This window comes from Podarcis muralis, chromosome 13, assembly GCF_964188315.1.
Source record: "Podarcis muralis chromosome 13, rPodMur119.hap1.1, whole genome shotgun sequence".
NCBI classification, from domain to species: Eukaryota; Metazoa; Chordata; class Lepidosauria; order Squamata; family Lacertidae; genus Podarcis; species Podarcis muralis.
Genome location: NC_135667.1, coordinates 53596840 through 53622622, shown reverse-complemented (window position 1 = coordinate 53622622; position 25783 = coordinate 53596840). Strand labels below are relative to the sequence as shown.

The 25783-nt window shown below is 45.0% G+C and overlaps 1 protein-coding gene across 14 annotated transcripts in view; it reads right to left on the bottom strand.

Moving 5' to 3' along the window:
- FHOD3 (formin homology 2 domain containing 3) overlaps positions 1–25783 on the bottom strand; it is a 348541-nt gene that overhangs the window by 30313 nt on the left and 292445 nt on the right. For all 14 annotated transcript variants that reach the window (XM_077917617.1, XM_077917611.1, XM_077917612.1 and 11 more), the window contains 5 exons: positions 20487–21379; positions 12978–13136; positions 11881–12063; positions 10230–10349; positions 7745–7906 (listed from right to left, as the gene is read on the bottom strand). In XM_077917617.1, coding sequence (XP_077773743.1) covers positions 7745–7906; positions 10230–10349; positions 11881–12063; positions 12978–13136; positions 20487–21379 — 1517 coding nt within the window. The remainder of the gene's footprint in view (positions 1–7744; positions 7907–10229; positions 10350–11880; positions 12064–12977; positions 13137–20486; positions 21380–25783) is intronic.

The window sequence follows — 25783 nt, the reverse complement described above, 5'->3', positions numbered from 1 at the left end:
GGCCACAACTTTATTAAATACAAAAAATGTGAGTGATTGCTTAGGCATTGGTTGCGACTGTCTGACAGGGACAGACTGACATTTGCATGCCCGCGAAAGTCAGAAAGGGAAAACATTTTGGGGAGAAAGATGGAGCTGGGTACCAGACCCTCACCTCTCCCCAAATGCTCCCAGGGGCTCTTGCATGGCCCTAGCCCCTTGACAGGGGTTCGGACAAAAGCATGGGGAGCCCCTGGATTCCTTTAATGGAATACCCTTGAAGCAGCAGCATTGGAGGGGCAGGAACAGCCAATCCATACCCCTCCACCAATCAATTCATAAAACCAATGCCTAACCACAACCTTACAAGTTGTGATGCTTTGCTACGCAGTAGGCAAAAACCAAATGGCCCCAGCCAATCAGCCAGATGTACAAAATTCCTACCGGGCCCCTGCCCCAAGAGCAGACGACCCCATGACAGGCATAGCAAGGTCAAGCGAACAACCCTAAATATAGGGAGGGTAGGCGGGTGATCCGATGCGCACAGCGAAAAGAGGAAGCTCAATGCTGCGCACAGGGAATTTAAGAGTTCTGGCAGTCAATCACAAAATGGCAAGATCAACTTCTCCCCAACGACAAGAGGAGCCTAATCACAGCAGTGGCCAACTACCTTCACCGGCCCAGCAACAGTGGGATGTCTTGATAGACCCCACCGCAACACCTTTCCCCCCAATTCCTGCAACTTCATTTTTTTCTCAGAAAGTTAATATCAAACCACATGATAAAGGAAGTGACTCTTGCTCTGGTTAAGTGTCTATCATTCATGGCCCAAATTATGGCCTCCCAAAAGCACAATGAGTAATATAAGGTATTTGGCTTCTTTCTTTTTTTAAAAAGTCTCCTTTACTTGCCAGTCTGGTGATGGGATTTTTCCTACCTAACTTTAAAGTACAATTCATTCCTTGGCCTCAGTAGGAATAGTAAATACTGTGAAAATATGAAGTCCTTTCAAGATCCTGACTCATTTAGAAAATGAGGACATATTCGCTCAATTGTATATGTGCTTCAGGACAAAAATCTGGGTCAAACCATTGGCATAGATGTTTTTTAAGGAGCATCTAATTGTGAAGCCTGTGCTTTGTGCTGTGACTCAGAGCCACGCTGGAGATTTGGGAACCATATCAGTAATCTCTGGGTTTTTTAAAAATATTTTTTATTGAAAAAACCCTGACAAGCAGACTTGTATACTGCAACAAGTACTGGGAAATACTGGCAGGAGGAGGGTAAACCAACTGCTTTGACGCCATTTTTTCTGCTCAGAATCACATATCCCACCCCAAGCCGTTTTTCTACTTGGGGAAAAAAAGCAGTTTCAGGGATCTTTTGTGAACAAATGATGGGACGGAATAATATTATTTTCCAAACCGAGCATATTTTGCCAAGAACTCGGAGAATATACAAAAAGGTGATGTGGATCAGAATGTACACGCAGGAAACAAGAAAGAAAGAAAGAAAGAAAGAAAGAAAAAGGAAGGAAGGAAGGAAGGAAGAATCAAGCAATGCTAAAAGTCAAAAGAAGCAGCCTTGGAATGATTCACAGATAATTGATTTAGCAATGTAATATGGCCCAAATGTTTCCGTGTGTCTTTTTCTTCAGGGGCAGGGATGTTGGTGAGACAGTGGGAATAAGACTCAGGGATTCAGAGTCTTAAAAAGGACTACACAATTGGAAGCTCTGCCTAAGGACTTCCTTTGGTTTGGATGCAACACTTTTGTGCTTGCAAGATACTTGTATACTTAGAATATAAAGTGAACAGAGTATAAGCAGAGTTTATTCAATTGATGGGTACTTATTTTTTTTTAAAAAAAGGTTTTGTGGATTCTAACTGCTTTAGCAATAATTTTATTACGCACGCTACTTAGGAGTTTTCTGCTTCCGCAGTCTGTAAATACTTTAAAATAAATGAACATACAGGGTTTTCCCCACCACGACCCTGCCTTTTTTTGAAGACGGGGACAACATTTGCCCACCTCCAGTGTGCAGGGACCTCACCTGTTCTCCAAGAATCTTCAGAGATTATAGACAGAGGCTCTGAGATTACATCTGCATGCTCCTAAGTACCCTTAGGTGCAGCTCATTGGGCCCTGGAGATCTGAATTTAATTAAAGTAGCTAGATGTTCTCTTGGTCTAAACCACTGAGCCTCTTGGGCTTGGCGATCAGAAGGTCGGTGGTTCGAATCCCCGCGACGGGGTGAGCTCCCGTTGCTTGGTCCCTGCTCCTGCCAACCTAGCAGTTCGAAAGCACGTCAAAGTGCAAGTAGATAAAAAGGTACCGCTCTGGCGGTAAGGTAAACGGTGTTTCCATGCGCTGCTCTGGTTTTGCCAGAAGTGGCTTAGTCATGCTGGCCACATGACCCAGGAAAACTGTCTGCGGACAAACGTCAGCTCCCTCTGCCAGTAAAGCAAGATGAGCGCCGCAACCCCAGAGTCGTTCGTGACTGGACTTAACTGTCAGGGGTCCTTTACCTTTAGATGTTCTCTTGCCATCTCTTTTCCTATTTGGGGCTGCAGCACCCATTTATTTAAATAATAATAATAATAATAATAATAATAATAATAATAATAATAATAATTTATTTATACCCCGCCCATCTGGCTGAGTTTCCCCAGCCACTCTGGTCGGCTTCCAATCAAGTGTTAAAAACAATCCAGCATTAAATATTTAAAACTTCCCTAAATAAACATTTACTCTGTTATCACCTGGTTGGGCATCACTTTCCTTTCCACTTTGGGCAAAGTAGGCGTTGAGCAGTTCTGCCTTTTCTATGACCCCCTATAGCATTTCTCCGTCTTCTCCACATGGACAACCTACCATGAGCTTGTCCCTCCTCTTGCTTCAAACACAGCCAATGAAACCTTTTGTTATTATTTTTAACCTCTCTTGCAAGCCTGAGCTCTTTCTGAGCTTTAGTCTGCCTGACATTCACCCTGCAACTCATATATACTCCTTCTTTTTGATCTCCCCTTTCTTTTCTTTCTTATCCTTGCAGTTCTTAACTCTCGGCTCATCTGCAAGCTCCTTATGCAGCCATACCAGTTACTTTGGGTGCCTCCCACTTTTATTTCTTGTTGGAACTGTCCACATTTGGGCCTGCAACATTTCTGTGTCTTGAGTCATAATTTTGTTTCTGAATGTTCTGCTTATGTACCACTTTTGTGGCTTGGGAATTCCCTCGCTGCCTGGATATAATTAATTTTTATTCTCACCGAAGTTCACATAGGAAAAGGTATGCAGGTGAAACACCTAAGCCTCTGTTGTTTAACTTCTTCAGAGTTTTGAGGGTCACGTGGAATCCAAACTGTAACGTAACCCTCAGTGGAAATGCCCAAAGCTTATTTATGCCAATTTCTCTTAAATAACGATTTCTCCTCTTTTTGGAGTCTGTGCCATTTAGGAGCCTGGATGGCTTCCAACTTCAGGAACACTGATTTGTGGCAGCTATGAGAAGTGGGAACGGGGCTTGCTACAGTAAGGACTGTTTCTAAAAGTCAAGAAAAGTTCCAAAGAAAATGACCTCAAGCATCATAGGAATGAACAAAGCTACACGAAATAAGGTTAGACAGCATGGAAGAAAACAACTGGAATGACTTGGAAAGAACTGTAAGACAAAATGTTTCTGAGAGGAACTTGAATTCTAAAGTTTATAGGACCCAAACTCAGGCATCCAAACTAGGCAGAGGGCCTTCTTGGTAGTGGCGCCTGTCCTGTGGAACGTCCTCTCATCAGATGTCAAGGCAATAAGCAACAATCTTACTTTTAAAAGACATCTGAAGGCAGACCTGTTTAGGGAAGTTTTTAATGTTTAATGCTGTACAGTGGTACCTTGCTTTCCATACGTTTTGGATTACAAACAGGTCAAACCCAGAAGTGCGTGTCCTGGTTCGCAACCTTTTTTTGGATTACAACCCATTTTTTTATTATTATGAACAATTTTTTTGGGGGAGAGGCCCCATTGGCGAAAGCACGCCTTGGTTTACAACCTGTTTTGGTTTACAAACGGACCTCTGGAACGGATTATGGTTGTAAACAAAGGTACCACTGTATTGTGTTTTTAATATTTGGTTGGGAGCTGCCCAGAGTGGCTGGGGAAGCCCAGCCAGATGGGTGGAGTATAATAAATAAATAAATAAATAAATAAATAAATAAATAAATAAATAAATAAATAAATGAATAAATAAATGAATGAATGAATGAACAAACAAACAAACAAACAAACAAATCTTCCTTTTCAACACAGCACCAGTTTTGCCTCCTTACTCCCTGCACAGCTGCACTCCAAAAGGGATTGTAGCCTTATGAGGCTTTGCCCTCGGGTGGGAAAAATATTGCGCCTGGGAAAGGGAAGTGGGAGTCAACAGACACTCAAGGAATAGTTTCGGAGGAAAGGCTTTTTATTTCTACCATCCATGATCTGGTAGAAGGAGCAAGTGTGATAAGTCACAAAAAGCATGCATGAGTTCACAATCATCAGAAACATTCCGCTCTGCTGTAACAAAGGTAGAGAACAGTCCATTGTTTCTTAGGCCTTTCTCATGCCTTCTGGCCTTGCTAAAGAACCACATTGCAACTTGCTTTCTGTCCGGGAACCATGCCAGAACAAGAGATTGAAACGTATCTGAACACTCTGAAACCCCTTTCCTGGGAAGGGCGCCAAGAGTCCACAATAGCCCCAAGACAGCTTTCTGTACATGCTCAGGAACCTCAACATGGGGCAGGACTCCTGAGGGAGGAGAAAGGAGGAGGGAACTGGAAAGGGGTATATATGCTTGTGCACATGATTGTGAACTCGTGCATGCTTTTTGTGACTTATCACACTTGCTCCTTCTACCAGTTCATGGATGGTAGAAATAAAAAGCCTTTTTTCCGAAACTATTCCTTGAGTTGTCTGTTGACTCCCACTTCCCTTTCCCAGGCGCAATATTTTTCCCACCCGAGGGCAAAGCCTCATAAGGCTACAGGATGGCTGGCATAGCCATGGTCTGCCCTTAGCCAGCGCTGTAGAGCCACAGCCTGCTTCACATTCTAGCTTGCCCAAACAACTAAATCACCTGAGAACACGCCACATCTACATTTTCTCCTTCATCCCACCTTGACACCTGGATAACTGAGAGCTTAACCGCAGTGTCTGTAGCTGATAAAGGCTGCTGCCAAAACTCTCCTGTTGGATGGCAAGGAAAAGCAGCAAGGTTCCTTTCCCTCTGATTGAGACGGAGTATGCTGCTTAGCAACGTCGCACAGCATTGTGACGCAGTCACAACAATGGCAAGATATGCTAACTGTTGCTACACAACCAGGAGGCCATTATCTCACAAACGGCTTGAAACGCACCCCCCCGCCTCATCAGCTCTCTTAACACCAGCTTAGGCAAACGCTCAAAATTTATATACCGCCCTACGTGTATAGGGCTGTATAAAGGTAAAGGTGAAGGGACCCCTGACTATTAGGTCCAGTCGTGGCCGACTCTGGGGTTGCGGCGCTCATCTCGCTTTACTGGCCGAGGGAGCCGGCGTACAGCTTCCGGGTCATGTGGCCAGCATGACTAAGCCGCTTCTGGCAAACCAGAGCAGCGCACGGAAACACCGTTTACCTTCCTGCCTATTTATCTACTTGCACTTTGACGTGCTTTTGAACTGCTACGTTGGCAGTAGCAGGGACCGAGCAACAGGAGCTCACCCCGTCGCGGGGATTCGAACCGCCAACCTTCTGATCGGCAAGTCCTAGGCTCTGTGGTTTAATCCACAGTGCCACCCGCGTCCCTATAGGGCTGTATAGAAATTCAATAAATAATAAAATGGGAATGGAGTTGAGAGATGACCTAACCTGGGGAGAAAACAGCAAAGAACTGATGAAGAGAGCACAGCAGAGGTTATATTTTCTGAGAATTCTCTGGAAAAACAATCTCTCAGAGGACCTGTTGATAGCATTTTACCATTGTATTGTGTGGGGAGTGTATTAACTTAGGTGGTTTGGGAGCTGCACGGCCAGGGAAAAAACAATGCTGTCCAGGGTTGTAAAGACTGCGGAGAGAATAATTGGGTGCACTCTTCCCACCTTGGATCAAATCTATGCTGCCAGGTGCCATAAGAAAGCTGCAGAGATAGCGCAGGATAGTGCGCACCCCGGAAATGATCTCTTTCAGCTTCTGCCTTCTGGAAGAAGGTACAGGGTTATAAAGACTAGGACTAGCCGCCTGAGAAACAGTTTCTACCCAAATACAATTCTGGTTTTAAACACAGTATATGGAGTCTCTATAGGAGTCTATTGTATCTTAAAATTGGGTTTCAGAATTTTAAGGGGTTTTTGAATGCCTTATGTAGATTTTTCAATTTCATTGTTCTGTATGGGACAATAACAATAAAGATACTGTGTCATAAATAATAATAATAATAATAATAATAATAATAATAATAATAATAGAGGAAATCATATCTAGAGGTTCCATGGGTGAAGACAAGCGGAAGTCTATGGAAAACAAAAAGCAGGTGTAATAGAATCACTTGTGACAAAGTGACACAATTCAAGTAGGCGTGGGCCCTTTTGAGAAGCTGAATGATATTTGCAGGGTATTCCAGACCACAGAGGTTTGTAGGAACACACCCGTCTTGGAACTCCTCTCCTCTCTGGAAATACAGACAGGATCAGAGATACCGTATTTTTCGCACCACAACACTCACTTTTTTCCTCCTAGAAAGTAAGGGGAAATGTCTGTGCGTGTTATGGAGGAAATGCCTACGGGTGGCATGCCTATGGATTTTCCTCCTCTAAAAACTATGTGCGTGTTATAGAGCAAAAAATACGGTAGTTGATGTAGAAACATCCGAAAGTAACTAAAACAAGTTAATGATTCACCACCTACTGAATGTCTGCCTGCCAATGGTTTGATAGGTTTGTGACAATATGCAGACATTTTAAAAGGTCCGCAGTTGTGAATCTTGAAGAAGCATCCCCGTGAAAGGCTTATTCGTGAGTATTGCTTCTTTCAAAATCTATTGTACATTTATAGGGTTATATAGTCTCCCTTCTACTCTTTTCTCATCTATACAGTCCCAGCTCTTCATTATATACCGCTAGTGACTGATAGATGCTTGTACTATCTCAATGCCTAACTTTCTCTCTCCTCTTCTAAAAGAATCTATGGATATACAGTGTTGTAATATCGCTGAGAAGCTGATGCAGGAGGGCAGATTTTGTTAAACTGCTTATTTCACAGTCTGGGGGTGTCATGCAAAAGCACTGCACCGTTTCCAAGAACCTGTCTTGTTTCCCTGTGAACTGAGAAGGCATCACACTTTCTGTACACAAAAGAGAAGCCAAAATTTAAAAGATTATCTCAACTGCTTGCTGGGGTGGCATAGTTCTGACAGATATCAATTCTATTAATTGCTTTATAGCTTAAAAGCAATGCATTCACTTCGGAATAGACTGCTTGATAAAAAAACAACAAACCCCTTGATGAGAAAACCATTTGACAGAAAAATGAGGGAAAATGCCAGAGAAAGTTCCTATATCCTAAACATTCCAAGTGGATGACATAAAACAAAGTCATATTTCTAAGCTCACTGTTTATAAGGAAGAATGGAGAAAAGCAGCATGAAAGCAAAACTTGGATATTACACTTAAGCCGTTTTTTGTTCCTTACAGAAACTGATAAAGATCCCTTCTGTCATAGAAAAAGGAGATTTCCTTGCACACAAAAATGTACCTTGGCTGACCTCGTGATGGCCCCAATCTCAGAATAAAGGTCCGTGCTGTCTGGGAATTTTTCCACCACTATCGTACAGACGTGATGAAGGAGAGACTGCTTATGCACGGTGTCCTTGACTTCTGGAACTTTCTCGAGGTAGCTCAGTTCAAAGGCTTTGGCCTATGTGAAGGAAAGGAAAGAAATAAAAACAACATGTTGCATTCACTTCTACATGCCAATCTCCTTAATTATTATTTTTTAATATACCATGTCTGACGGGAAAGAGAAGACTGCTCTCAGGAGGCCCTTGGTTAAAATGGAACATGTTACTAAACAGCTGCAAAATCAGATTTATACATCGTTTACATGTTAATATTCATCTGAAAGCATCAATGTTAATGCAGCTAATTCTTTTTTCAAAAACCAACAAATCCAGTGAGGACTTCAGTAGTCACAAAATGCTGCACTCATCCTAAAATAGCCTAAACAGACCACTGAGGACTGAGTACACTCTGACTGAGCATTGCAGGGGGAGGGAGACAAAACCCCCCCAACCAGATGGGGTTGGGAATAGGAAGGAATAGCTAGAGAACCCAAACAGAAACACCCCTTTCTAACTGTGTTGCATTTTACTGTCCCATTTTACTGTTTCCCCTCCAAATATTTTAGATGGCAAATCTGCTATGGTTCCCTTAAAAGATAGATGCCGTCCCTGCAGTCATGCAGAGGTAAAACCTTTGTGTTATTTTGCTGCAGTTTCTATCACCGTTTGAGAAGAAGAGGAAGAAGAAGAAGGAGGAGGAGGAGGAGGAGGAGGAGGAGGAGGAGGAGGAGGAGAAGAAGAAGAAGAAGAAGAAGAAGAAATAATAATAGGTTATATTGTGATTGTGATTTCATATTTTATGCTTTGTATTTTGTCAAATACTTAAATGACCCAGGACCGCAATACCTCAAGGACCACCCCTCCCCATATGACCTGACCTCGATCCTGCGATCATCATCTGAGGCCCTTCTGTGTGCCTCCTCCCAGACCTCCAAGTGCCCCTATTTTCCAGGAACAGTCCTGGATTTACAGAAGCCATTCCAGTTTCTAATTTGGTTCTAATTTTGCCTGTCCTTAGGACATCCCTATTTTTGGAGAAATGTTGTGAGGGTATGGAGTTATCCGACCCCAGAGCCATCTAAAGGCAGCCCTGTATAGGGAAGTTTTTTAATGTTCAATGTTTTATTATGTTTTTATACATGTTGGAAGCCAGCCAGAGTGACTGGGGTAACCCAGTCAGATGGATGGGGTCTAAATAGTAAAGTAGTAGTAGTAGTAGTAGTTATGTAATAGGAGGTCCCTATTTTCATCAGAGAAATGTTGGAGGGTTTGTCCTCCACGAGAGGGTGGCAACAAGAGAAGGGGCCTTTTCTGAGGTAGAATGCTCTCCCCAGGTTCATGTTGTAAAATTCTAATAAATATATTTTTTTAAAAAAATAGAATGCTCTCCCCAGGGAGGCTCGCCTGGCAGGCCTTTGTTACATATCTTTAGGCGCCATGCAAAAACCATTTCAGTATAACCAGACCTTTGGCCTTCAACTATCCGTGGACAATTTTAGAAGTGGGTGGGATGTTTTTAATGTATTTCTCTTTCCTCTTGGTTTTGATCTATATGAGGTTTATTGTCTTTTGTATGGCTGTAGGTCGCTTGGGGGACGCGGATGGCGCTGTTGGTTAAACCACAGAGCCTAGGACTTGCTGATCAGAAGGTCGGCAGTTCGAATCCCTGTGACGGGGTGAGCTCCCGTTGCTCGGTCCCTGCTCCTGCCAACCTAGCAGTTTGAAAGCACATCAAAGTGCAAGTAGATAAATAGGTACCGCTCTGGCGGGAAGGTAAACGGTGTTTCCGTGCGCTGCTCTGGTTCGCCAGAAGCGGCTTAGTCATGCTGGCCACATGACCCGGAAGCTCCCTTGGCCACTAAAGCGAGATGAGCGCCAAAACCCCAGAGGCGTCCGCGACTGGACCCAATGGTCAAGGGTCCCTTTACCATTACCTTAGGTCACTTTGGCATGATAACGCAGATCACAAATGTAATAATTGATAATAAATAAACAAATTGATGGGTTGGCTGTGATAAACACCTGACTATTGTTTTCTGTTGCAGGGCCTCACTTCTCTACACCCGTATACGTATTTTTCAAGGTTACAGCATATTTCCATGTGACGAGAAAGCAAAGCCAGTTTAGGCAAAGAGGCAGGACGAGTCTGACCAGTGGTGGTGCTACTACGGCCAGCATTTCTGCCACCTCCAGTGGCACCACAGTTCCAATGCAGATGCTCTCAACCCATGTTTTTCTTTTCTCTTCAGAACAGTTCTATGCAAGGCAGGGAGAAAGAGAGCAAACTGAAGACTGCCTCCTTCTCAGAGGTCTCCCTCCCTGTGATTTCTTCACATGTCCTCATCTATCCAGTCAGAACCGCTGCAATAACAATTAGGTAATAGTGAAAGTAAAGCTTACATTGGTTCCATTGAGAAAATTTCCAATGGCTAGTAGAGTAGAAAGGATAAATCCCAAAGTTTTGTTGTTTTCAAGCTGGTCCATTCCTTCCTTCAAATCCAAAAGTGGTTCTGCAACCTCCTGACATTAACAGGAAATAAAGAAAATGCAGCACATCGTGTATCAATTCAGTGTTTTTAATTCTCACAAAAATTCCCAAGCTATGCTCCATAGAATGTAAAATTGCAAGGCTGTCTCTCCCTCCTCAGCTACTGAATGTTCCCAAAGTTAGTGCCACTTTCAACCCTAACAGTAAACTGGAGCCATTTAAACTCGGACATGCCTGTTAAATTGCTTTTTAATTTGAGCAAGATGCATGATTCCGAGAAACATGAAGGCTGCTATAGGATGTACCCCTGAATGGTTTAGTTAGCCTAAGGCCCCATTTCCCCTTTTGTTCTACACTTTGTAAGAATTTGGAATTTTCAAACAGTGCAGCGCTGATCTTCACTCTCGATTTACTAGACTTCCACAGATTTATCCCAGCTGAAATCAGGCACATCAAATTCCTTAACTCGGTCTCATGAGAATGATTCCTCTTTTATTTATTTTTTCCTTCTTAGCATTTGAGAAAGAAGAATAAAGACCTCCAGCAATGAATTATAATAATAGTTGCTTTCGATTCATCAAGCATTAACTGAATCTACTGGACAATGCTCTCCCCCCCCCGCCCCCCACATCAAAAGCACAAGGGCTGTATTATTAACACACCTCATACCATTAGCTAGATATCAGTGTGAAGGAAAAAGGGGAAACCTGCCCTGAGTTCAGCCACAACCATAAAGAAGAGAAGCAGAAGCAGGCTTAGGATAGGCTTGGCACCACACATACAAATCTCCGTGTCAGGGCCAGAGATATGGGATGCCTCTCCCACCAACAAAGACCGGCTCCTTCTGCAAACAGCTAAGGTTCTAGAAACTGATTTCCCAGAAGACAACACTCATTTGCAGGATCTCAGTGGGAGACTCAAGTCACAGAAGCCAAGTGTACACATTTAGGCTCCAGTTACAGTGGTACCTTGTTTTGCGTAACCTCCAGGTTACAGAATCTTTGGGTTACGGTCGTGGCAAACCCAACTTCTGGGTTTCACCGCACGCGCATGCGCAGAAGCACTCAGTCGCGCCACGTGCGCGCACAGAAGGGCGCCTCCGGTTACGAAGTTTTCGGGATACGGCGAGGCCTCTGGAATGGATCCCGTTCGTAACCAGAGGTACCACTGTATAAACAATGTTATTATTCTTTCTTTGGAGTGTTCCCAAAGGGTGGGTGGAATCAAATTGGGTAAGTTGTGAGTTGCAGTGGAGAATGTGTGCTTACCTTTTCCCCTCCTGTTCTTTCTCAGATTAACCCTCCCCTCACTAAGCTACATTTTCACACCTGGAGGGGAAAATATAGGGAAACTACAGGAACCAAGTCTCTGCAAACCCGTTTCTCCACTCACAGCTCACAACCTGCTCAGGCTTCAAAAGGGAGAGGAAAGAATCGCAGATTTCCTTACATGTAGCTTGAGTTTTACTCTATGTCAATAGACCTTTCTGAGTGATTACTATCTCAGAAGCAAATTTGTAGTAACTTTCATATAACCAGTCTGCTTCTGATAACTAGGAATTACCTTTTCCACAAGCTCATAATCCATTTTGAATGCCCAGAGCTGAAGTCTAGGAGAAAGTTCAGTGATGGAAGAAAGAGTCAGAAGGAATTGCTCAGCGCTGCCCAGAGGAATATCAGGGTTGGCCAACTGAGCCTCCTGAATTTTCTGCTTCTCCTCTTCTGTGGGAATCATGGTGAGAATTTTCTAGAAAGACAAGAAAAATGACCAACTACATACACAAGGCTAAAAATCAGAGGCAGCTAATCCAATCTAATCTGTGCTCACTACAGTTGAAATACTTTTTTTTACACATTCTGAAGACACAAAGCCCCAAGTGTTGAGAAATATTAAGCATCACATTACCATCTTCCTAATTTTCCACCTATGCTTTTCAAAGCAGCTGACACAATAAATTTATACACCATTTCCTACAACTGCTGGCTACCACCAGCACAATCTGGAGGAAGGGGGTTTGTGCCTGCATGTCCGTTGTTGACTAAGGATCGATCTGCACGAACAGGTGTTCTGTGTGCAGGCCCTGGGGCAGCGTGAGGGATGACATCTGTACAAGCCCGGTCGATGGGCTAGCAAAGATCACAACCATGTGTTCAGGAGGTCAGGAAACAAGGGGGGATGAATACAACACAGGTCCTCTTCCCTGCCTGTTCCAAACATATGACTGGCACTGCTGCAGAATGTGGATATACGTCCAACCCCGAACACCTATAAATAATGATAAGCTCTTAGCTTAAACCTCAGGGCAACCAGTGAGGCAAGGTGAGGCAATCGCCTCAGGTGGCAGGATCCACAGGGGCAGCAGATCTGGCCTCCAATGAATGCATCTCCTGCTGCCATGGTGGCAGCAACAGGTAAAGCATGCTCCTTGGAGGCCGAACGTGCCTCCTTTTTGGCCACCTCCCCAAGGCTGGGAGCCTCTTCAGTGGCCTCTTGGCGAATAGGAGATGCTGCTGGTTTCCTCTCACCCTTGTTCCCAATGTAGCTCTTTAGTCCACCCTTGTTAACAACTTGCCCCTTCTTCCCTAGTCATGGGAGCCTCTGCCATCTTGTGGTTTCCCTCAGGTGCCAGCCCTGCTCATTGGTCCCTCCCCCTTCAATACCTCAATTCCTTCCTTGTTTAAGGCATATTCGTCAAAGTTCAAAATTGCGGTCTTGATCGTCCTTGGAGGGGGCAGTACCGTCAGGCCAATATTAATAGCGTTGCTCCTCTTCGAATCCAACACAATGATTTCCTGCCTCTTGCCATCTGCAGCAGTTTTCTGAGGGAGGAAAATGGGGAGGAAGCTATTTCATTTATTTGTTTAACAACGCTTATACACTCGGCAGGCAACCTCTAACACTTTTAAGGGCATGCATCAGAATGACTTTATACTGCATTATCTGCATGGACATCAGTCTACAATGGTGACAACCTCCAGGGCTGTTGATGCTTCAAAAGACTATGGCATATGTCCATACTGGCAGCACTAGGTATTAGGAGCAGCCTGTGATGGCCTGGGAGTCTGATTCAGAAGCTGAACCTGAGGAGTCCCAGCCTGCACAGGAGTCCCCGCCTCCAGGGCAGGGGCTTGAATCTGAAGGGCCTGCACCTGTGCCGGATCCTCAGGAGCAGACACCAGATGTATCCACTCTGGCTCCGGAGGTGATTGAGGACCCATTGCCTGCAGATGCGCCTCTCCCAGCCCTGTCAGGGGAAGGTGAAGCTGCTCCTGGGTCCAATAGCCCTCCAGCCTCTCCTGAGCTCCAGAGGCTCAGGGCAGAGAGGCGGAGGGAACTAAGTTCCCGCAGGAGGAGTGCTCGCCTTAAGGCCAGGAGAGGCGGCTCACCTGTGGGCCGGGACTGCCCCTGGCCTCAGAGGAGATAAAGGCCAGTCAGCCCAGTCCCAGGTTGCGGGAGCAACGTCGTTGGAAACCTGTTTCTGCCAGCACCCAGCCCTGTTCTTCTGGAGTTCCCAACCACGCCCGGCTTCTTGCTTTGGACCCCGCTTCGCCCTTGGTGGACAGTCTCCAGACCCTCGACCCAGGACCAAACTCTGACCACGCCTCTCAGTAACCCCCCCCGGGACCAGCACACAGCCATAGTGAAGGGAGAGGAATCTTGCTATCTAACTAGTTATTTTTATACTTGGGATGCATAGTCCCATTTCTAAGCCTCCCCTCAAAAAAGGAACTTGGGTGAGTTAATGGTTGTGGACCCTTAAGAGCACTGCTATAGAAGTTCTAGATTCTCAGTACCCAGGTTGGGCTTGCTCAGAATGTGTCATGCTGGAAAACTGCTAGCTGCTGCTGCGCAGTGTCAGACATCTCTGATTTTCTCTTTTGACGCCCAGCAATAGGTGAAATTCAACAAGTGAAATGTGAATTGCTGTGTCAGGCTGTAGGCTAGCCTCCTCCAATCTGCTACCCGCCACAATTTCTGGCTGACAACTCCCATCAGCCCCTGCCAGCACAGTAGTCATTATAACCATGGACTCTGCCATTACTGGTTTCCAAACCTTCAAAAGCATCACTTCTGCTGCAAGATCCCTTCAGAAGCAACCTTTGCTTGACTTCGTTGCAATGCTAATGAGAAATGTATTGACAGCCAGCATGGGGGGAGTAACCATTAGAGTCAAACGTTGTGGAAAATCGGGTCCTCCCTTAAAGAGACCTGTGTTGCAGTGAGACCTGGCAACCAAACCCTGTGTTGTGGGTGGGTTTGATTGAATAGCCACAACACCCAATTGGTAGGTCCCTCGATGCTGGGTTCAATCTGGCCAATGGGACGCAGTCCAAACGGATTGAGGGACCTATTTATGCCCATGCATGTGACCCAGAGCTTCCTCTTTTGGCACGTGCATTCGGAACACCTGCCCACCTCTCCCTACTTTTAGGCATTTTGCGCTTGACCTTGCTATGCCGTTGTGTGTCGTCTGTCATTGGGACAGGGGCATGGCAGGAATTTTCCCCACTTGGCTGATTGGCTGTTGCCATTTGGGTTTGGCCTGCCGTGTAGCAAATCGTCACAACTTGTAAGGTTGTGGATAGGCTCTGGTTCAGGTGATAGCGACGGGAGAACGCTCTCGTCATCCCTATGTGAAGAGTATTCCGTTAAAGGAATCCAGGGACTCACTGGTTTGGTCAACCATGTGAGGGGTTTGTGCCCATGCCTGAGTCCAGGGGGACATCTGGGTGGTGGACTAGCCTGACCCCGGCTTTCCGCTGTTCCAGGTGTTCACCCTAGGCTGACCTATACTGGTGCCCTGGGTCAGCGCTACCTGCAACGGTGCAGGGAGCTAGTTGAACCAGAGCCTATGCAACCACTCACTTGCTGTAATCAATAAAGTTGTGGCCTAAATTCTGCCAAAAACCAAACCAAAATTTGAGTCTTGTCTGAATTTATTTAAGGGGGAGGTTTAAAGGTCTGAACACGCAATCACAAAGTAAGACTCCGAAACAGAAATAAGATTTGTTGCAGCTGTATTTCAGAATACGTGCTGCGAGATATGAGCAAACCTCAGTTTCCTCTTCTGATCTTAACTGGAGTGTGAGTTCTCCATCCCAATTTCCGCAGGCATGCCTCTGTCAAGCACCTGCTCAGATTTACTGAACCAAGAAATACAGGCCACTTAGATGGCATGGCAGTGTCTCATCAGCGCAGACACATAGCTGGGATCTGTGCATTTTCAGAAGAGTGCTCAGAACAGCTTGTAGCCTTTGCCACTGTGTGTGGAAAACTTTGCCATTACAGTTATTAATATTATTAGAGTCACTTTTTATTGGGTTTTATAAACAAGGATCGTAATAAACGATACAAATAAATAGACCAAGCCCTCTCACGTCATTTGCGTATCACAAAAACAGCACAATTAAGATTGCTGTAATATCTGCAACATTTGATCTATTATAAGTGGTCAATGTCCTTGGTTCATGAATTGGTTTAGACAAAAACAAAGGGGAAACAGGATAAAGCAGAGTTAACAGATAACATTCAACATTGCATAACTAAATGCCTAAACAGGAGCCCTTGTGGTAGCACAGTCGTACCTTGGTTCTCAAACAGAATGCGTCTATTGGCTGCCGCAGCGGCAAATAAGAGGGCTAATGGCGGCGATCAGGCAGCTGCGACACGAGCGGTTCTGGCGGGAGAGCGATTTTTGGCACACACACCCCCAAACAATCAATTGGCCAATCACCACTTACAATCTCGGGCTCGCGCCAAAAAACCATTTGCACGCCCTCCTGAGCACTACCCGTGTATAAGATGAGCCTAAATTTTGAACCTCATTTTGGGGTCTAAAAAGCTCGTCTTATACATGGAAAAATACGGTAATTCCTCTACGGACTTCATGGGGCCTGCATGGCAAATGGCTTCTTCAAAAAAGTGTCTTCCAAGGAGAGGATGAGTGGGTCATCCATGTCACTTATTCCTATTGGTGGGGCAAGGAGTGGGCCACCTCAAAAGGAGGAAACCTACCGGAGAATTTCAAATACTAACCTGGATGTCACAATCTATAGTCAGACTCTCCATACATCCACGCACACCCACACACCCACATACAACCTAAATAGAATTAGTACTCACACCTTAGGTTGGGGGCATATGAAACCTGCTCCGTCAGATGAGTGACAGGTCTTTCCATATCAAGTGGTCCAATTTTTGATGATTTTTTTTAACCTCATGTTTTTCAACTTTCTTAAAATTTTGTACACTTGTTGAACAATCAGAACTAAACCTAAATCTAATTTTTTAAAAAATCTCATTCTGTTTTTAGTTATGAGGGTTTGAAATTTCCAAAAATGGTCAATTTTGGCCTTGCAGGACTACACAAAAACCTTAAAAGCTCAGCCCAGAATTGAGATGTTTCAAAACCAATCTCTTCAGAACTTCATGGGTTTTAATATGATATAGCATATGGTGGACTTACTTTAAATTTGAAAAAACAAAAAAAATTCCTTCCAGTAGCACCTTAAAGACTAACTAAGTTAGTGCTTGGTATGAGCTTTCGTGTGCATGCACACTTCTTCAGATACACTGAAACAGAAGTTGCCAGATCCTTCTATATAGTGAGAAGGTGGGGAGGGGTATTACTCAGAAGGGTGGTGGGAATGGGTGATTGGCAGATAGCTGTGATGAGCCTGTTGATGACTCTTAACGACTGCAATAGGTCTTACAGGAAAAAGCAAGGGGTGAGAAGGTGAAAAATGGCTTTGTCATGTATAATGAGATAAGAATCCAATGTCTTTGTTCAGACCAGGTCTCTCCATGGTTTTAAGTTTGGTAATGAGTTGCAATTCAGCAGCTTCTTTTTCCAGTCTATTTCTGAAATTCCTTTGTAGTAAAACAGCTACTTTGAGATCTTGTATAGAATGTCCTGGGAGATTGAAGTGTTCTCCTACTGGTTTCTCTGTCTTGTGATTCTTGATGTCAGATTTATGTCCGTTTATTCTTTGGCGTAAGGTTTGGCCATGGAGTAAGGTTAAAACATGGAGAGACCTGGTCTGAACAAAGACATTGGATTCTTATCTCATTATACATGACAAAGCCTTGAGAAGTAGATACGTCACCTTGCCAACAAAGGTCCGTATAGTTAAAGCCATGGTTTTCCCAGTAGTGATGTATGGAAGTGAGAGCTGGACCATAAAGAAGGCTGATCGCCGAAGAATTGATGCTTTTGAATTATGGTGCTGGAGAAGACTCTTGAGAGTCCCATGGACTGCAAGAAGATCAAACGCATCCATTCTTAAGGAAATCAGCCCTGAGTGCTCACTGGAAGGACAGATCGTGAAGCTGAGGCTCCAGTACTTTGGCCACCTCATGAGAAGAGAAGACTCCCTGGAGAAGACACTGATGCTGGGAAAGATGGAGGGCACAAGGAGAAGGGGGCGACAGAGGACGAGATGGTTGGATAGTGTTTTCGAGGTTACCAGCATGAGTTTGACCAAACTGCGGGAAGTAGTGGAGGACAGAGGTGCCTGGCGTGCTCTGGTCCATGGGGTCACGAAGAGTCGGACACGACTAAACGACTAAACAACAAAAGTGCTTGGATCATGACCACCCTTGATCCAGAACGATGCTTTAATCAAAGATAATGACAACCTAAGCAGTTAAAACCTTTTAAAATTTTGGCCCATGGACATTCAACTCGCTAAAACTGAAGAAATACCAGAATTTGATATATTTATGCACAAGCTACAAAAGCACAAGGCTTTTTCTGATATGGTTATTGAATTTAAGTACAAATTCCAACCACACTTGCAGAATCAAAGCCAGTGTTGGACAATCAAGGCACTTACTATGGTCATAGAGAAACTAAAGTAAACTACGGAACCTGTAGATATGAAAAACAGTAGTTTGACCAATTCTCTCCTCCCCAGTCAGATAAACTTTAGGGGCAGGAGGAAAGGGCAGCCTCCCTCCCCAAGGCAGATGCACATTGAAGCCTTTATAATCTCTGTAGCTATTGACTGGAAGAGATCTGGCTTCAGTATATTGAGTTGAGACCTCTTTAATAGGTAAAGGGTAAAGGTACCCCTGCCCGTACGGGCCAGTCTTGACAGACTCTAGGGTTGTGCGCCCATCTCACTCAAGAGGCCGGGGGCCAGCGCTGTCTGCAGACACTTCCGGGTCACGTGGCCAGCGTGACAAAGCTGCATCTGGCGAGCCAGCGCAGCACACGGAAACGCCGTTTACCTTCCCGCCAGTAAGCGGTCCCTATTTATCTACTTGCACCCGGGGGTGCTTTCGAACTGCTAGGTTGGCAGGCGCTGGGACCGAGCAACGGGAGCGCACCCCGCCGCGGGGATTCGAACCGCCGACCTTTTGATCGGCAAGTCCTAGGCGCTGAGGCTTTTACCCACAGCGCCACCCGCGTCCTTGAGACCTCTTTAGCCATGTGCTAAGATGTTTTGGGATGCCTGTTGTTGTTGTTTAGTCGTGTCCGACTCTTCGTGACCCCCTGGACCAGAGCACGCCAGGAACTCCTGTCTTCCGCTGCCTCCCACAGTTTGGTCAAACTCATGTTAGTAGCTTCGAGAACACTGTCCAACCATCTTGTCCTCTGTCGTCCCCTTCTCCTTGTGCCCTCAATCTTTCCCAACATCAGGGTCTACAAAATACAACTTCTCTGATGTTTAGAAGTTGTCAGAACGCTAGGCCTAGAGCTGGCACAGGGAACCTTTGGTTCTTCAGATAGAGGCTCCAAGTTGGTCCCAAGTTTGAGGGGGCCCATCACACGTGTGACATCTCATGTGTTGCGTGTCATGTGCGTGCGCGACGTTGCAGTGTCTGGAAGAGGCTGAGCGCTCTGGAGGAGTAAGATACTGAAGCTGCCCTGTGCTCAGCTCCACGCTCAGTCTCCTGCACCCCCTCAACACTGAGGGGGCCTGGCTCCCTCCCAACAAATACTGTGGGGGCTAAAGAAGATGTCTCAACACCCTAGAGCTGACATGCCTGCTTCCGATTGTTGCTGATCTACAACTCCCACCATCCACGGTCACTGGTCTAGAAAGACAAAGACTGGAGGTAGTTCTATGACACGGTTTACTAACAGGGTGTGTGAGTGACTGGAGCGCATCAGATGGAAATCTGTCAAGTGGAATGAAATGCTTCAACGGAAGGCCCAGTTCACATTTAATGTTCACATTAAACCATAGTTTGCTTTAACAATGATTTAATGCAGGCATGCCCAAAGTCCATTTAATCCAGCCCCTCTGGCAATTTACTTCCTGGGGTAAAATCCTAAAAAAAAAGGTCAACAACTTTGTCCGGCCCTCACACATGTTCACTTCATCAAATCTGACCCTCTGACCCTGAAAAAAGTTTGGGCACCCCTGGTTTAATGTGACATGTGGACCAGTCCATAATATAAATAGATTGCATACACAGATGGGGAATGGACACAGGTTTTACAAACGACAACACATCTGACTTACTTCCTGCACTAGAGTTATTCCTACACTATACAGAATCATGTAGAAGTTAATAAATAATAATAATTTTATTATTTATACCCCACTCATCTACTTCTACTACTTATATAAACCAAAGTAAAAATATGTGGTGGATCTGCAAACATCTCGCAGCATAAACAATAAACAACAGTTCTCAAATAACATACATTAAAATTAGTCACCTGCACAATGAGGCCTCAAAAACTAGAATTCAGATTCAGGCTCTCCTCTGCCCAAATCCAGAAGCCCTCCAGGTGTTTTGGGAGTACAACTCCCATGATGCTTAGCTAACAGGACCAGTGGTCAGGGATGATGGGAATTGTAGTCCCAAAACATCTGGCAGGCCGAGTTTGCCTATGCCTGCCTTAAATGATAAAAGGCAAAGAAAACAGTAAAGAAAACTGAGGCTTCCTTTCTTCCAGTTTAAATCAACTAGAAAATTACGGCTAACTACTTGTACAGATGTTGCACAGAATATTCAACTTCATTTAAGGAATCAAACCTATTTTGGAGCATTTCATAATAGCTAACATGGTCCGCAAGCTGTAAAGCAAAACGGTCTTAACTATATTGGGAAATTTTGCAATAATTCTTGGAATTATTTTATCATGAAGAGCTGGCAGATTTGGTTTAGACACATAAAATACGATCAAACTCAATGCAAATCAAGAGAAATACCTTGGTGGCAGGAAGCTCCTTGGATTTAGATTCGAAGAGGTGCTCTAGTTTGGAAGTGTCCACCTTAATAGGCTCCAGTTTTGACCACAGGAATCCTTTGCAGCGCTTGTTGTTCTTACACTGCCACTCAAATGGCCTCACCTCATTCCAAAATAGACGGATTGTTTTTTTCTTTTTTATAAAGGCTGGCTGACCTCTGGGAAGCGGGGGCGATCCTAAACCCTGAGGAATGCCAAAGAGGGACGGGGGTGCCAATAAATTACCAGAGGGTGGGGGTGGAGGAGGACACCCATAAAACAAGGGAGGGGGTGGAGGAGGCAAACCTAAAAAGGAAGGTGGGGGTGGAGGAGGGGGAGCTAAGGAGTCACCAGGACCCATTTCCACGTCCAAGATGTCCACATCATCCTCATCCCTTAAATCTGTAAAATCCATATCTTTGATTTTCAGTTCTCTGGGATTGGCCATGAGCTGGTCCCAGATATAGTCAGATTCCTTCTTAGGCTGCACTGGTGTTTTTTCAGAGACCTTTTCACTAAAATCACTCTCAGGAAAGTTGGAGGTCTTGGCCAGTTCACCATTGTTGAATCTTTCTGCAAAGGCCTTGACGCTGCCCTGGTTGTCCAAACTCCCAATCTCCATTCTTTTGACACTTTCATCTTTGGCCTGTTTGGTAGCCTTCAGAACTGAGATCCTACTGGCCAGGCTAGTGATAGAGTCTTCACTTGCCTCCACCATCTCCTTTTCCTCCTCCTTCTCCTCCAGCTCTTTATCTTCTTCATCCTTGGGCTTCTTGTTATGGGCATACAACATGTCCAGCATGAACCTCTTGTTATTGAGAATGTTGCTGCCCTGGTCATTCACACCAACATCTTGAATGGTCTGTAACCATGGACCTGAAACCACACATTGAACGGAACTGGGTCAGGAGGTTGTTCAAATAACAACAATAGTAATTTTATTATTTATACCCCACCCTCTGGGTATGGTTTCCCCAGCCACTCTGAATGGCATTAAAATTTTCTTGATACAGGGTTGCCATCAGATGTCTTTTAAAAGTCAAGACAGTTGTTTATTTCCTTGACATCTGATGGGAGGGCGTTCCACAGGGTGGGCACCACTACCGAGAAGGCCCTCTTGCCTGTTCATAAATACATGCACAACAACATATGGAACTTGGAATGAATGGGGCTGTCTGGGAGAGTTAGAAATAATACAGCATATTCCTAGGTCCTACACAATCTGGGTTTTGGGAAATCTTTCAGGTGAAAGCTTAGTTAAGGAACAAAAAAGAGAAAACTATGTATTTGATATTGCTTTTTTGCTTTCATTAACAAAACTAAACAAAACATATATAATTTCAGTAGCTTTGAATCTTTTGATGTCCCCCCAGATTTTTAATGGCCAACATGTTGTTCTAAACATACTGCCGTGGTAACTGTTCTGTGCATAGGTAAAAGGTAAAGGTAAAGGACCCCTGGACAGTTAAGTCCAGTCAAAGGCAACTATGGGGTTGTGGCGCTCATCTTGCTTTCAGGCTGAGGGAGCCGGCGTTTGTCCACAGACAGCTTTCTGGGTCATGTGGCCAACATGACTAAACTGCTTCTGGTGCAACGGAACGCCGTGATGGAAGCCAGAGCGTATGGAAACACCATTTACCTTCCCACTGCAGTGGTACCTATTTATCTACTTGCACTTTGACGTGCTTTCAAACTGCTAGGTTGGCAGGAGCAGGGACAGAGCAACGGAAGCTCACCCCATCGCGGGGATTCAAACTGCCGATCTTCTGATCAGCAAGCCCAAGAGGCTCAGTGGTTTAGACCACAGCGCCACCCGTGTCCACACATGTTGTTCTAAACATACTGCCATGGTAACTGTTCTGTGCATAGTAAACATCATCACCTGGATGATAACTGTAAACCAATTGGTATCTTACACTCAACGACTTTGGACATTGGTGAAGTTATTGAAAAAGCAAGGAAACACATTTGAAGCCTGGTTTTCTCAGCTGGATTGATAATTTCAGGCCAGAGTCCTAGGGAGGGCAGGGATGGTGGTGCAGAGACCTGTTGATTGAGGCAAAGGCAGTGTAGATGGTGTGCTGCTGCTGGCAGTAACCATCAGAAGACCTTGAAATGGGATGGATGTGCCAGAGACTTTCGATCTGCAGGATCCGAAGCCCCACAGATCCCTGCCAAAGGGCCTGATCCTTGGGGCCTTCTGCTGGTCCCGCTTCTGCCCTGCTTCGGATGTAGTGGTGCAAGTACTGCTGTATGCCTGTCCAGCCCTTCAATACCATTGCTCTGCCCCTATGGCTTGAATTACTGGTGACAACCCCACACAAACTGGTTTGTTCCTTTTTGTTCTATAGCGTAATAAACTACTGAACTGTGTATTGCAAACGTAATTGATTTCATAAACTTCACCAAAAGCTATCTGAATATAGTTGGACAAACACTTGGCCTGTTCCACTTTTAACTCTGCAATAATCTAGGGCACTCAGGAGTTCTCCTGCACACATCTAGATATAGGTGGCAACGAAGGGGGGAAAACCCACAATAGTAAGGTTGCTCTCATCTTGTAACCACTTGTTCTTCCAGAATGGTTCTGTACATTCACAGAGAATTGTTGGCCCAACCCACAGATTCAGATAGTTTCTTGCAATTTATTACTCTAGAAATTGGAGTACCTGGTCCAAATGCACAACTTGGTTCCAAATGCAGTTTTAAGGTGACCTGGGAACTACAACTAATCCAGAATGCAGCATCTAGACTGGTGACTGGGAGCAGCTGCTAAGACCATATAACACTGGTCCTGAAAGACCTACATTGGCTCCCAGTACGTTTCTGAGCACAAATCAAAGTGTTGGTGCTGAACTTTGAAACCCTAAATGGGTCCAGTATACCTGAAGGAGCGTCTCCACCCCCATCGTTCTGCCTGGACACTGAGGTCCAACGCCGAGGGTATTCTGGTGGTTAACCTCACTGCGAGAAGTGCAGTTACAGGGAACCAGGCAGAGGGCCTTCTTGGTAGTGGTGCCCGCCCTGTGGAATGTCCTCCCGTCAGATGTCAAGGAAATAAACTATCCGACTTTTAGAAGACATCTGAAGGCAGTCCTGTGTAGGGAAGTTTTTAATGTTTGATGTTTTATTCTGTTTTTAATGTTCTGTTGAAAGCCCCCCAGAGTGGCTGGGGAAACCCAGCCAGATGGGCAGCGTAGAAATAACAAATTATTAGTATTATTCTTATATTATCCTGTTTTTGGAAAATTAAGAAAATTGATTAAAAATGTATTTAAAAACGGGGGAAAAAAATCTTACTTCCTTATATCGTTGTGCCCAATTACTGTTTTTGGGCTTTCAATAAGTTCATATACATGAACAAAAAACACCGTATTACTGAACAGTTCTAGAGCTACCAGCACAGGGAAATTCTGGACTTTGACAGCAAGGGAGCTATTGAATTTCTGAGCCTGCCTGGCCAAACTCTGGGATGCTTCCTGACTTACAATAAGCCAGATTTTATGCAGACTCCTTTTATAATCTCTTTGCCTAAGTCCTAGACTCTAGGTCAATGCATTTTAGCTAATGCGATTTCACTAGATGCCAGTGCAATGAGGTTTTGCTGCATGATGCCAATGCAATACAGCCAATTAGATTAAGCTACATGAAAGTAAGGGCAACACTTTGTGCCCTCAATCTGGAAATTTCTGGGTAAAAATGGATTGGGCAGCAGCAACAAGAGAAGCAGGCTAACTGCTATCAAAGTCATGCATAGGTACTAAAGGTAAAGGTACCCCTGCCCGTACGGGCCAGCCTTGACAGACTCTAGGGTTGTGCGCTCATGTCACTCTAGAGGCCGGGAGCCAGCGCTGTCCGCAGACACTTCCGGGTCACGTGGCCAGCATGACGAAGCTGCTCTGGCGAACCGGCAGCAGAGCAGCACACGGAAACGCCGTTTACCTTCCTGCCCGTAAGCGGTCCCTATTTATCTACTTGCACCCGGGGTTGCTTTCGAACTGCTAGGTTGGCAGGTGCTGGGACCGAGCGACGGGAGCGCACCCCGCCGCGGGGATTCGAACCGCCGACCTTTCAATTGGCAAGTCCTAGGCGCTGAGGCTTTTACTCACAGCGCCACCCGTGTCCCTTCCGCGTAGGTACTAACAGGCAGTATAAAAAGCGGAGGTGGGAGAGCTTTCATGAAACATTTCATCTTCCCCAAAGGCCCACATCTTCAGCTAAAACAGCTTGCTTCAGAATTTCTAGATCAGCTGTACTCAAAACACCCATTTGTGTTCATGAAACCCCAAAAGATCCCCATGACGGGCAATTAGCTCCTTTTTCTTTAGGTTTGGTTTATTGAAATGTCTGAACACTTAACAAATGGAGGAAGCAGAGAGGAAGCTGATTGTGTTCCCATTCAGCATCTGGTGAAAAGAAAGTCTCAGGACTTCCCCAAAGGGAATGAAAGCCTCAAAACAACTCAGAAGGGAAGCCTCTTATCAAGTACAATGGTGCCTCGGTTTATGAACTTAATCCATTCTGGAATTCTGTTCTTAAACCAAAACTGTTCTTAAACTGAGGCACGCTTTCCTTAATGAGGCCTCCCGCTGCCAGTGCCCTTCCACCGTTCAGATTCTGTTCTTAGACAGAGGTAAAGTTCGCAAACAGGGACACTTCTTCCGGTTTTGCGGAGTTCGTAAACTGAATACAGTGGTACCTCTGGATGCGAATGGGATCCGTTCCAGAGCTCCGTTCGCATCCTGAAGAGAACGCAACCCGAGTCTGTGCGTGCCACGATTCGCTGCTTCTGCGCATGTGCGTGACATCATTTTGAGTGTCTGCGCATGCACGAATGGCAAAACCCGGAAGTAACGCGTTCTGTTACTTCTCGGTAGCCATGGAGCGCAACCTGAAAACACTCCACCTGAAGCAACTTTCACCTGAGATATGACTGTAGTTCGCAAACAGGGCTGTCCTTAAACCAAGGTACCACTGTATTTGTTCTTACAACAATAGTGATGCAAACGTCTTGCTCCCCTTTGCGGCTCTCCCCAACACACTGAGAGGAAGCCCCTAGTTTTTGGCCTGCTACAAGCTGGTCCAGGGTGAGGGCATTTCAAGTTATTTACAACTCAAGATTAATTTTGTACCCATCTCCCCTTTCATCTCTTCATTAAAATGAGTAAAATGCCTATCTAGAACCTCTCCTCTTGCGCTCTTATAAATGTCTTCTTTAGTATTCTCAGTAGCATCTGCTAAAAATGACAAAATCATGCCAATCTATTTTAATCCTTTTCC